At 38.0% G+C, this 14,000-nt stretch overlaps 1 protein-coding gene across 1 annotated transcript in view; it reads right to left on the reverse strand.

The window, feature by feature from the left end:
• Positions 1-8,532, reverse strand: part of LOC118822071 (cadherin-4-like) — a 501,575-nt gene extending 493,043 nt beyond the window's left edge. Inside the window, exons 1-2 of the mRNA XM_036590895.1 lie at positions 8,183-8,532; positions 1,810-1,927 (exon numbers count right to left, since the gene is read on the reverse strand). Of these exons, the coding sequence (XP_036446788.1) occupies positions 1,810-1,927; positions 8,183-8,227 (163 nt within the window). The 5' untranslated portion in view covers positions 8,228-8,532. The remainder of the gene's footprint in view (positions 1-1,809; positions 1,928-8,182) is intronic.
• Between the last annotated feature and the right edge of the window lie 5,468 nt (positions 8,533-14,000).

A 14,000-nucleotide genomic window follows, 5' to 3' on the forward strand; every position in this document is an offset into this window, starting at 1 on the left:
GATGTGTGTAGGTTTTGCCTTGAGGTTAGGGTCAGGTTTAAGTTGAGGGTTAGGGACAAATTTAACAGAATATTTTACACACAACTTCAAGTTCAAGTTGTATTTAATAGATATTAGTTAGCTAAAAAATGGATTGAGCATCTACAAAGAATCTAAAGTGGACTATCCAAATAAAGCGTTACTCTTATTTCAACCACACAGATGGTTATATCGCCCAGCTTGAGCCTCACAAACTGGGTTTCCATTCACCTTACCCTGGAGAACACCATCGGAGCATCCCGTTCTGACAGTGCCAAACGTGACTTTCGTTCCACTACGTCAACACTTGTCCTGAAAATATCTTGTTCCATCACTGTTTTTTTGCATTTTATGGATAAACTAGAGCTGGGCGATATTGCAAAATGTATATCACTATATATGCAATGCAGGATATGCCACAATATATTTTTCCTGACATCCAATAAACTACTCTCTGTAATCAAACAAGCAGCTGGTAAGTGGTTTTTCAGCACTGGCGATAATCACGATATGCATAGAAAAGCATATCGTGAGGCCATTTTTCATGATAATGATAGATAATGTCATATCACCCAGGTCTATGCTAAATCTACTTTTTCAGTAGAGCTGAAAGATCAAACATTTTTATATCAAAATCACAATTTAAGGGTTGAAATTTTCAAATCGAAAGAGCTGCAATTTTTTTTTAAATTATAGTCTACATTATCAAAAATGTCTCAGGTTTTAAGAAGGGAAATTTAACGCAGTAACACAGACTTGTATACATTCTTAAAAAAAGATGGCGCTTCAAGGGTTCTTTAGTATAAACATTGGTTCTATACAGAAGCATGAACACTTTGTATGATTAAAGTGTTCTTTGCAACATGAAAACGTTCTTCAGATTGATGGAGAATGTGCTATAGACAGTTCTATGTAGAAACTTTTTGGAAAAGGTTCTATACAGCACCCAAAAGGGTTCTTCTATCAGTATTAGCTTGACACCATAACAATAGGAGAATCCTTTTAGGTGCTATATAGAACCATATTTATAAAAGGTTATATATAGAACCATCTGCAGCACATTCTCCATCAATCTGAAGAACGCTTTCATGATACAAAGAACCCTGTAAATATGCAAGGGTTCTTTGAGTGTTCATGGTTCTATACAGAACCATTTTCCTTACTAAAGAACCCTTGAAGCACCATCTTTTTTTAAGAATTTATTGCCTGTAGAGTTAGACCAATCAGAGGCAACCAAACCTCCGTGTGTTGTGACATCACAACCACAACTTACTGGCTTCCTGGCTCACTACATTAAGCCTCAAGCCAGAAAAAGTGGATGTTCTGGTCTTCTTGGTAAAAAAACAGCAAGTCTGAATCTCAATTTATAGAAAATAATTGCAATTTAAATTGCAGATTCAATATTAATCAGAAAAATTGCAATTAGATATTTTCCCCAAATCATTCAGCCCTATTTTCCAAATAGGGTGAAAACTTCTTTTCCAATATTTAGGCATATTTCTATACAGATCTTTCTCATATAAAAGTTTAGAAGTGGAGAACCCTTGACAGAGAACACCCACACTGCTCCAGACTGCAGCGTCTGGCTTCTGTTTCAGAAAGTGAGACAACAGCAGCGATCGAGCGCTCTATGTCTGTATGCAAGGACGCAGTCCGACACATGAGTCTCTTTTCACTCTCTCAGACTCCTTCAATAGAACAGAAACAGCAAGAAAAACAACCTCCATTAAAGCGAAACAACAGGCCCATTAAAGCAATAAAACATCGCCCATTACAGCCACACTGTCTTACCTTTGAGCCGACCGGCGCTGTGGTCCTGCAGCAGGTCTGCTGAAAGGCGCAGTGTGTATAAACTCTGAGAAAATCCAGGCTTACAGTCCGCTTTCACCTGCAGCTCCACATACGTCCCCTACAACACACAGAGAACATAGCGTCACATATTAGGCCTGGAAAATATGACAATATACACCGTTATTGTGATAAATTATGCTATCTGAATACAGCAGATTATGCGTTTCTGAACATATTGTAGATCACATTAGCAGTAGGACATGTTTCCTTAAAAAGAGAGCAAAATTATTCCTTATTAACTGTATTTAGTGCAACACAGTATGAGAAATATTGAATAAAAATCATTACTGTCACAGTTTTTAACAGTATTTTGTAAAATGTAGCATTATTGGTTGTTTTTTCTTCAAGTATCATGGTATTATAATTTGCCATATCACCCACCTCTATTATACATGTTGTTGATGCTGTGATTGTTATTGTTGTTATTATGCTTAGTATTGTACTAGATACAGTCACCACAACAAAGCCATCCTGAACCTGAACGTGAAACTTGAGAAAGAGAATGTGAGATTTTAAGACATTTTCAAGTTCTGTGAAAAATAAAAACTGACAAAAAATGGAAATGGACAATGTTTTGTTCTGGCAGCGAGGATATTTACACAGAGAGATACATTCACTAAACAAGCAGTCAGACACTGATGACAGACAGACAGACAGACAGACAGACAGACAGATAGATAGAATGAAAGAAATATGTTTATGAAAAATGAGAAATATATTATGAATATATTTACATATAGATGAAAGGAGAGAAAAGAGACAGAGAGAAAGAGAACAGAGCGAAAACAGACAGACAAAAAACCAGACGAAGAGAAACAGTGAGAGAGAAAAGGCAATAAGACACAGAGAAAAGGAAAGAGAGAAAGAGAGAGAGAGTCTGGTCTTTGTGTTTATGAGACTGTTGTCTGACACACTCAACAATTAGTCAAACATTTTTAAATAGGCAGTCAGACAGATAGACAGACAGACAGACAGACAGATAGATAGATAGATAGATAGATAGATAGATAGATAGATAGATAGATAGATAGACAGACAGATAGATAGATAGATAGATAGATAGACAGACAGATAGATACATAGATAGATAGATAGATAGATAGATAGATAGACAAACAGACAGATAGATAGATAGATAGATAGATAGACAGACAGACAGATAGATAGATAGATAGAAATAGATATTGATAGATAGACAGACAGACTGATAGACAGACAGACAGACAGACCAACAGACAGACAGACAGATAGATAGATAGATAGATAGATAGATAGATAGATAGATAGATAGATTTATTTGCTCTCATTTCTTCCTCTCTCTCTCCCTCTCTCTCGCTCTCTTTCTCTGTATACAGAGCTATACTGATGTTCAGGGGGCTACAGTACAGTACAGTGAAGCTGACAGCAGAAGAAACAGTGAGAACAGCGTACACTGTGAAACATGAAGATGCCTTATAAAGATATAATGAGGACCAAATATCCTCGTGATGAAAAAATAACAGGACAGGTCTGTTAACTAAGGACATTTAGCTGCTGCTCTGTTTTCACCAAAACAGACAACATTTTCAGAACAAAATCTAAAAGAGCAGAAAGATCAACTTTCGGTTACTCAGATTAAAGTGAAGGTTAAGCTCAGGGTTAGAGTTAGTATGACCTCACAGTACCCTGTGTGTGTGTGTGTGTGTGTGTGTCTGTGCGTGTGTGCGAGTGTGTGTTTCTGTTACTTGCACTAGACAAGAAGCAAAAACTTCAAAATAAATAAATAAGTAAGTAAGTAGGTAAATAAATAAATAAATAAGTTCAGTGCACTGTGTGTGGCTGTTTATGTGATGTAATATGATGTAACAGCAGGGTGGTTTTACTGTAGCTTCAATAATAAAAGTTCTACAATATTACAATAAATTAAATTTAAGATAGAGAGAGATACAGTGTATACAGAGAGAGAGAGAGAGAGAGAGAGAGAGAGACAGAAAAAGATACATGGAATAACTGACAAATAAAAAAGACAAACAGAAAGAAAGAAAAAGAAAGAAAGAAAGAAAGAAAGAAAGAAAGAAAGAAAAATATAAAGACTGACAGAAAGAAAGAAAGAGAGGAGAGAAAGAAAGCATGGAAGACAGACAGACAAAAACAGAAAGAGAGAAACACAAAAAAAACAGGGAGAAAGAAGGAAAACTGTACAAGAAGTCAAATTTCTAAAGGCTGACCTAAATAAATAAATAAATAAACAAATAGGTAAACGCAGAGTGTGTGGTTGTTTATGTGGTGTCTTTGATGGTGTACTTTGGGCTGTACCGTATTACTAAAGCTATAATCAATAACAACAAACACAATTTAGAAGAAGCTTTTCTAAATTTAAATTTTTCATCTTAAAATTAAAAAAACACATTCATCACCTCACAGTGACGACTGTACGCTATTATCCATTATTATCTTTTGTTTTTTATGTGCGTGTGTGTGTGTGTATGTGTGTGTGTCTGTGTGTGTGTGTGTTCTGCTTCTGATAACTCTGCACAGAGTGTGTGTCTGCTGCAAGCTGCTTGAACTGTTTGCCCTCACTTTCACTCCTACAACGACCCTCAACAAACACATCTGCTTATTTACCAACATTTAAAACAAATAAACAAACAAGCTGTTAGAGCGTGTCCGTTTTTATCAGAAGCTTACAACATCTCTCAGAAAAGTGCACTAATCATGAGTAGTAAGTACTGAACGATAAATGATCAAATCTGCAGGTCACTATAAAGCCAGATTAACCTGTCTGAAAAATCTCCACATGGGGTGCTGTTAGCTCTGAAACTGTTTTTGTGTTAATTGCTGAAAGAAAGTAAATCCACACCAGCAGGATCTCACTAATGTGTATATACACTATAACAGAACCTCATATCTCTAAAACGGTAACTAAACAGGAGAAAAAAGAAACATTCTTAACATTTTACTGAAGTAAAAAGTAAATGGCAGCTGGCATTTTCAAATTCTGTTAAAGGAAAAAAACAAACATAAAGATTAAAAATTTTGTTCTAACCACAGCAAAATGATTGTGGTTACAAATATGAAGTAAAATGAAATGCTGTTATGAATTGAGTGTATATGGTTACCTGATTAACCATCAACATAATCGTTAGATCATTTGATTACTAATATAACTGACAGACCTGGTAATAATTTTTTAATTTGCATAGATTATGGCTAGAAATCATTTAATTCACAACAACATCTTAGATTATGATAGAATTTATGGCATTGATGCATTATAGTGATTAAAATCTTATCAATTATGCCATACAACAAATAAGTCACACCAACAGTGCCTTATAGTGATTAAATTCACATTAATACTGCCTTATAGTGATTAAATTCACATTATTAATACCTTACAGTGATGCAGTTAATACCACTAATGTCTTTTGACAATGAAATTCACACCAAGGATGCCTTATAATGAATAAATTCATACCAATGATGCATTGTTATGACTAATCACACTAATAATGCCTTATATCTGACTATTCACACCAAAAATGCTTATTATGATTAAATTCACATCAGAAATGCCTTTTAATTTTTTAATTCACACCAATTATGCCTTTTCATTGTCAAATTCACACCAACAATGTCTTATTATAATTTAATTTACACCAATTATGCCTTATAATGATTACATTGACAGTAATAATGCCTTATAATGATTTCATTCAAACCATATAATGCCTTATAGTAATTCCAATGACACCAAATGACCCAATGATTCAGTTTGCTCTAATAATGTCTTATAATGATTTAATTAATATCGGAAAAGCCTTATGATGAATTAATTCACACTAATAATGCGTTATAATGATTAAGTTCACCCTAATAATGCCTTATAATGATTAAATATGCCCTAATAATGTCTTATAATGATTAAATTGTTATCAGAAAAGCCTTATAATGAATACTTTCACACTAATAATGCCTTATAATGAATAAATTCACACTAATAATGCTTTGTAATAAATAAATTCACACCAATAATGCTTTATAATAAATAAATTCACACTAATAATGCTTTGTAATAAATAAATTCACACCAATAATGCCTTATAATAAATAAGATCACACCAATAATGCCTTATAATAAATAAATTCACACCAATAATGCCCTAAAATGATTCAATTCACACCAATGATGTCTTTTCATGATTAAATTCACACATAAAATTGAAATCTCTGAACATCTCCCTCTCAGATTTCCACAGTCCTACTTTGGCACTTTCTGCCATCCATGTGCAAATTCCATAAAGACCCACCATCGTAACATATTCACAGCAAACCTACCGCATTAGATATGATTTTAGTAATAAATAAATCAATAACTGTGACCCCAAACATTAGCATCCCAGGATAATGTGCGAAAAAGCATAAAATGTGACTTTCCCCATTTTTTCACCATTGTAAACATTGCCTATGCTTTCACAGCCACACACACCCTCATTACAGAAAACCCATCAGAACAAAAGCAACCGTACGGCATTAAATGTCATTAAATGTGACTGTTTTCTATTTTTTTCCCAACAAAGCTCACTTTGCTTGGTCTACACAAACATGTACGGCTCTCCAACATCACCGACTTCCAACATTTTGCAGAAAAGTGCATCCAATTTCATCTCTTTTTCCATATTTTCCATCATTTCTGGCTTTGCATGCCACACGCAGCCACACACAAATCCCCAACACCTACAAAAACAACACTAAATGTGCATTTTTTCCAAAACTGCACACTTTGGCTGTTCTACGGAGCCATACACAAGCCCCCAGCACCACTTACTCCGCACGTTCTGCAGAAAGGACCATCAATTGTTTCTTTTTGTCCCAATTATTCCCACAGGGTCCACTTTTCCATGTCAAAATTCCATAAAATTCCTAACTTTCCATATCCAAATACAGAAAAGAGCATCAGTAAATGTTTTTACATGTTATTTTCTTCATTTTTTACAACACTGTTTACTTTGCATGTCACTCTGAGCCATGCACAAACCCCCAACACCACTAAAAATAATGTTAAATGCGATTTCCTTTCATTTTTCCAACATTGCACACTTTGCCTTGTCATGCAACACCTCCAGCGTTCCACTCATCTACAGAAAAGAGCATTAAATGTGATTTTCCCTGATGTTTTCCATCACTGCACACTCTGCATGCCATGCACAGCCACGTACAAACCCCCAACACCACCAACTTGCCCAAAAATAGACAAAAAAGAACATTTAATGTGATTTTATTAGCATTTTATTCAACATTATACACTTGGGCTGTTCTACAGAGCCATGCGTGAACCCCCAGCATCACTAACTCCTCACATTCTGCAGAAATAAAATGTTTATTTTCCCCCCATGTATTCAAACATTGTGCACTATGTGTGCCAAAATCTCCCAGAAAACACAATATTCACACGCTAAGGGAGCAATCCTAAAGAATACAATATGCTGAAATGTCATTTTCCCTATTTGTTTTTTAACACTGCACTGTATCAATGCACGAATCATCAATATCACCAACTTCCCACATTCTGAAGAAGAAAAAAAACATGTAATGGTCAATATTGCCATCTTCCCCAGAACTGTCCACTTTTCCATCCCAAATAAGCCACCAACTTTCTATATTCACATGCTAAAAGAGCAGCTCTACAGCGTTAAATGTTTTCAAACGTTATTTCCCCTCATTTTTTCCAACATTGCACTTTGCCTGTGATACAGAGCAATGCACGAGTCATCAGCACCACTAACTTCCCACATTCTGCAGAAAAAAAGCATGAACGTTCATGTTTTTTCACATTTATTCCCAACATTGCACAGTTTGCCTGCCACACATCACCACCTGTGGTCCATCATTGTATAGAAAAGGCATTAAATGTGCCATTTTTTTTTCATTTTTGCACACCCAGTTTCTGCAGAAGGGGGTCAGAGGAAGCTCCAGTGTTGGAGAGAGTCCGGCTCCAATGCGCAAAAATCACAAAATCAGCACTTATTTATTCCCAGCATAACGAAGCATGGGCATAGCAGCGCGAGCCGGGGTCTTTTTCAGCTTTTTCTGTTTGGCTAACACACAAAATACAAACAGCTTCCACCTCGCTTTACGTTATGAGGCGATAATCAGCAGCAATGCTGGAAAAAAAACTGCAACAAAAACGCCGTTTCTCGTTTCTCGTCTCAGCGCAAGTCCACATCCAAGTGCAGAGAAAGAAGGAGCTCGCGCGACAAACATTGGCGTCCCTTCTCCCCGCAAAAGTGTTTGCGCGTGGAGTGAAAGGCGACGGAGGAGAAGAGCAACTTACCAGCAGGATGGAGCCGAAGAAGCGGAGAAAAAAGCTCGAGCTCATCCTCTCCAGTAATCAAACTACACACACCCTGCGCGCGGCTCACTCAGGATTCGAAACCTTCTCTCCTCCTGGCGCGTGCTCCTCTCCTCTCCGCTCCTCTATCCGTCCCTCCTCTCTTCCTCTCTCCGTCTCTGCGTTTCTTTCTCCTCTCTCGCTCTGCGCTTTTCTCGCGCTCCGTTTTTCGCTCGCTCGCGCCGTAAAGCTCCTCTGCCTCGCTCCTCTGTGCGCGGAGTGTCTCGCGCACAAACTGCAGGTGGAGAAAGCGGAGAGAGGCGAAGCGACACTCACGCGCGCGCGCACGCACACACACACACACACACACACACACACACACACACACGCGCGCGCGCACACACGCACACACAGAGCAACCAACCGCGCACTCTCTCTCTCTTTCTCACTCGCTCTCTCTCTCTCGCTCGTTCTCAACCCCTCCTACTGCAGAACATCCCACTTAAAGATACAGAGAGAGCGCGGGGAGAGAGAAAGAGAACAAGATAGAGAGAGAGAGAGAGAGAACAAGATAGAGAGAGACAGATAAAAAGATAGAGAGGGAAAGAAAGACAGCAAAAAAGGCAAGATAAAGAGAGAAGGAGAAAAGGAGAGACAGAGACAGAGAAATGAGAGAGAGAGACAAAGAGACAGAGAAAGAGTGAGAGAGATAGAGAGAAAATGTAGAGAGGAAGAGGAAAAGACAGACAGCAAAAAAGGAGAGACAGAGGGAAGGCGAAAAGGAGAGAGAGAACAAGATGAGAGGGATTGAAAGAGAGCAAAAAAGGAAAGGTAAAGAGAATGAGATAAAGAGAGACAGAGAGAGTGAGAGAGACAGAGAAAAAAGAAAGGTAGAACGAGGGAAAGACAGCAAAAAGGACAGACAAAGAAGGAAGGAGAAGAGAAAAGACAGATATAGAAATGAGGGAGATAGAGATAAAGGGAGATCGAGGACAAGAAAGAGAGGGGGGTAGAGAAAGGGGAAAAAAGTTAAAGAAAGAAGATGAAGGTGAAATAGAAAAAGAGAAAAGAGGGAGAGCAAAATAAAGGAAGTAAAATAGACAAAAAACAGAGAGAGAGAGAGAGAGAGAGAGAGAGCGCAATGGAAGAAATGATAGATGGGAAGATGGTCAAGGATGAGAAGGAGACAAAACGAGAAGAAGAGAAAGAAGAGAGAAGAAGAGAAAGAGGGAGAAATGCAGAGACAAAGTGAGAATAAGAGAAAAAAGAGATGTGCTGGGAAAAAAAAAACATTTGAGAAAAAGAAAAAGTAACAACTCTTCCTCACTCTCTCTCTCTCTCTCTCTCTCTCTGAGTGTAAAGGCGTCTCTCTCTCTCTCTCTCTCTCTCTCTCTCTCTCTCTCTCTCTCTCTCCCTCTCTGAGTTTAAAGGCGTCTCTCTCTCTCTCTCTCTCTCTCTCTCTGTGTGTGTGTAAAGGCGTGTCTCTCTCTCTCTCTCCAGTAGAGCCTCTCGCAGTGAATCACTGGACTTTACTCACAATAATGATCATTTCATTAGCCGCTGGTGATTCGGATTCAGCTGGAGCGCTCCTCTCCCTCCGAGAGCAACACACACAGACACACACACACCTTGCTGCAGCTGACTGATTAACCGGCCGTGCCGTTTCCTCAGAGCGCCCGGCCCCCTCTGCTGCCCCATTAATGCAAATAGTCTCCAGGCAAAACGCGAGCAAAGGCAGATTTATGATAAAGCAACAGCTGAACTGGCAGCCGTTTAAACTCCACTCCGTCTCTCCGGCCCTGATTCCCAACCTCCTCCAACTTCCAGGGACCAGGCAGGGGTTAAAAGGACAGTTCATCCAAAAATCTCATTCACATCACTTCTCCTTCTTCCCAGACACAGTTGATCAGTCCAGACACGGTACAATCTTTAAAAAGATGGTTCTTCTACATGGTTTTATATAGCACCAGAAAGAGTCCTGTTATTGTGACGTGTCGAGCTTGTAACGGTAGCAGAATCATTTTCTTTACTAAAGAACTCTTGAGGAACCCTTAACGGTCTTTTTTAAGCATGTGGGTTTCTTTGAATTATGAAAGGTTCTTTAGATTGATGGAAAATGTGCTGTTGATGGTTCTACAGAGATCCTTTTTTTAAAATGGTTCTATATTGTACCCAAAAGGGTTCTTCTATGGTGATCATATATTTTGACTGGTCCATTCATCATGAAATTTACACACAATGTAAAGGGCAACAGGCATTTTCAAATTATGTCAAAAACTGAAAAACAACAAATATGGAAATACCAGTTTTTCTTCCCACAGCAGCGATCTCTCTCTCTCTCTCTCTCTCTCTCTATATATATATATATATATATATATATACACACATGCTCCCTCAATTTGAGGAATGCTTCCACAATGCAAAGAACTATTTAAGAGTGTTCAACCATTGTCTTTACTAAAGAACCATTGAAGAACCATCCTTTTAAGGAAATAAGGGGAAATTTTGACTGAAATTAAGGAATATTTCCACTTATTTTTTGATATAAACAGTGATTCAGAGTGGTTTGGTGTGAAATGGTTCAGATTTCTTTACAGTGGTGGTGACAGGAATCAGACGTTGCTCTGACTACAACACAGATCTAGAAATTTGATTTACTATCCAAAACCACCAGTATTAAAATAGCTGAAGAATGCAGAATAATTTTGTTTAGGAAGATTGAGACTTGGGATTTGACTTGAGACTTGCCTGTACTGATATACTTGAATCGAGACTTGACTGTCTTGACTTGGGACTTGACTCAAGACTCGGGGGTCAAGACTTGAGACTTGCTTGTTACTTGCAACATAGTGACTTGTTCCCACCTCTGCTGAGCTTTGAGGCTAATGTAGCTAACAACATATACTTAAATATATCATGCAGCCATTTGGAATCCCTGTGGTGTCTAATCCTGACTGCTAGCCTAGCCATGGAGCTTCAGAGTGATAAACACAACCCAGCTAGCATTAATGCAAGTAATGAAGAAAATAGTAATTGTATCTTTATACAGCACAAACTGAACACCAGAGGGGAGTTTTTACACCTTTAGCCAGAGAAAAGAGGCCAAACTAAGCTATAGTATCTGAACAGACTAATTTTAGCTTTTAGCTTGTTGTCTATCTCATCTGATGAGTCATTTCTGTCGTTTGAGTAATCCATTCCACTGTAATGATGATTTGAAGATTGTTTTCACAGTAATGCGGCTGCGATAAGATATTCAGCTTCCTGAATAGCTGTAGCGTTAGCTGTCTGGGTTCCTTCTGTGTTCACAAGCTGATGGGAAAAAAACACATTTTGGAGAGCCTGCCTCCAAAAATCCACTCCAAAACAGCCGTCATTCCTCCCACCTTCAAACTACATCATCACAAGAGGGTTTTCGTTATTTTTCAGAACATTTCTGCTGCAACACTAAGATATGAATAAGTATGTTTACAGTGTAGATTCTACACCCTTAAAAAAGATCTTCAAGGGTTCTTTAGTGAAGAAAATGTTTCTATATAGAACCATGAACGTTGAAAGAACCCTTTGCATGATTAAAGAGTGTGAAATGGTTCATCAGATTGATGGCGAATGTGCTGTAGATGGTTCTGTATGGAATCTTTTAGAAAAAGGTTCTATATAGCACCAAAAAGGTTTCTTCTATTATTACAAGCTTGACATCGTAACAATAGAATAGCCCTTTTGGTGCTATATTTCAAAAAAGCCTTTTTCAAAAAGGTTCCATATAGAACCATCCACAGCAGATTCTGAAGAACCCTTTCACACCGCAAAGAACTCTTTAATCATGCAAAGGTGATCATGGTTCTATGAAGAACCATTTTCATTACTAACAAACACTTGAAGAACCATCATTTTTAAGGTCATAGAATATGAATAAGTCTGTTTACAATGTAGTTTCTACACTCTTTAAAAAGATCTTCAAGGGTTCTTCAAAGGTTTTTTGTAAAGAAAAGTGTTCTAGAACCATAAACACTTAAAGAAGCCATTGCATGATTAAAGGGTGCTTTGCACTGTAAAATGGTTCTTTAGATTGATAGAGAATGTGTTGTTTTTGAAAAGGGGTTCTATTGTTATAAGCTTGACATTGTAACAACAGAAGAACCCTTTTAAGTGTACATACTAATACAAAACACGACACACAAAAACACACCTAGGAACACATCAAATCAATAAGTGACTTAAGTCTATTAGAGAAATTCAATATGGGATAAACAAATTCTTAAAAATATTTTTTGTGGCCCAAGGTTCCCTATTACACTTTCCATAAGGGAGCAAATTGAATTTGACAAACAGAGGATGAACAAGATCCCCCACAGTTTGCTGGGCTTTCTTCCTACTACCAAACAAATCTATTTCACAAACTTTTTGTGGTTTCTATATGATTTTCCCAGCCATATTCACAGTCTTCAACAGCTTGGTCTTATTCTTAGCCAGACCAAGTATGTATATAATACTTCAAAACACTCTCAGCCAGACTCCTGTAGACCAGCTCTAAAATATCTCTCCTCACAAAGAAACTGTTGAGTTTTCTCAAACAGGTTCATGTGCTGCTTGGCCTTTTCACCAAATCTGTTTTATTATAATGGCACATTTCTGCACTGTGCTGATAACTTGTGATAAATGTGCTGCTTAGCTAGCTGTCCTGAGCAGCAGGAAACTTAACCATACACTAAAAGACGTTGAAAAGACTCTAAAAAAGACTTTTAAAAGACTGATGTTTAAAGACAATGTGTCATAAGTTACACAGTTTTTAGTCACAGGCTATGATTTTGCAAAGACTGGGGATCTTGCAGGGTCACTATTTGGGTAATGCCAGCCTGACACCCAACAGCTTTTCAAGTGATTTCACTGTCTTCCAACTTCCAAAGTCGGAATAAAACCATGAGGGTCTTGCTAGAGATGCGTCACACTCATGTCATCTGATCGTTTAGTGTGAGGTGGTCAGGACGAGTCTTAAGTCAAAAAACAACAGAAAACAAATCAACACACACACACCTTGCTGCTCTGAGGAAACAAGTGCGAGAGAGAGAGCGTGAGGGGAAAATCTATAGATAGCATTAGCTAGCTGTCCTGAGCAGTAGGAAACCTATGCTAACCATTCACTAAAATACTTTAAAAGGACTTTCAAAAGACTAAAGTTTGACACCCTCTCACATCTGAAGACAACGTGTCATTAGTCCCTCAGTTTTTTAGTCACAGACTATGATTTTGCAGGGTCACTATTTGCGTGAGCCAAGACTAAAAACTATTATTAAATATATATTAAACACAACTGATTTTTTGGGAATGTCAAGACGAGAAAATAGCTTACTTTATGTCACGCCTTGTATGGACTCTTCTAGTGTTACGGACTACATTTCCCAAGACACCTTGGGAAATCACGTGACGGTGGACTTGTCTGTAGAATCGGAGTCCCTCATGGACTCCATTACCCAGGAGTCAAGCAGGGATCATGTGATCAGTGACGATCAGCCTCGCACCTATCAGCGGTCTCAGTCACCAGAATATTGAACGGTTTCACCTGTGTGTTTATGTCATATGACCAGTTTAGTGTAGTATTTAAGCCCGGGCTTTATAAAGGGTTATTTGGGAGGTATTGCTTCTTTATAGAACTTACTGAGTGTTTATTCTGATTGCTATACTCTGTTTGTTGACCCCGATCTTGTTTTTTCGACTCTGCTTTTTGCCTGACCCTTTTGTACCATTGCTGGATTTTGGATTTGTGATATTGAACCTTTTGGCCTGATATTTCGACCTTGTCTTTCGTTTTGCCCTTTGGAAT

Source organism: Colossoma macropomum, unplaced genomic scaffold, assembly GCF_904425465.1.
Source record: "Colossoma macropomum unplaced genomic scaffold, Colossoma_macropomum, whole genome shotgun sequence".
In the NCBI taxonomy this organism is placed as follows: domain Eukaryota; kingdom Metazoa; phylum Chordata; class Actinopteri; order Characiformes; family Serrasalmidae; genus Colossoma; species Colossoma macropomum.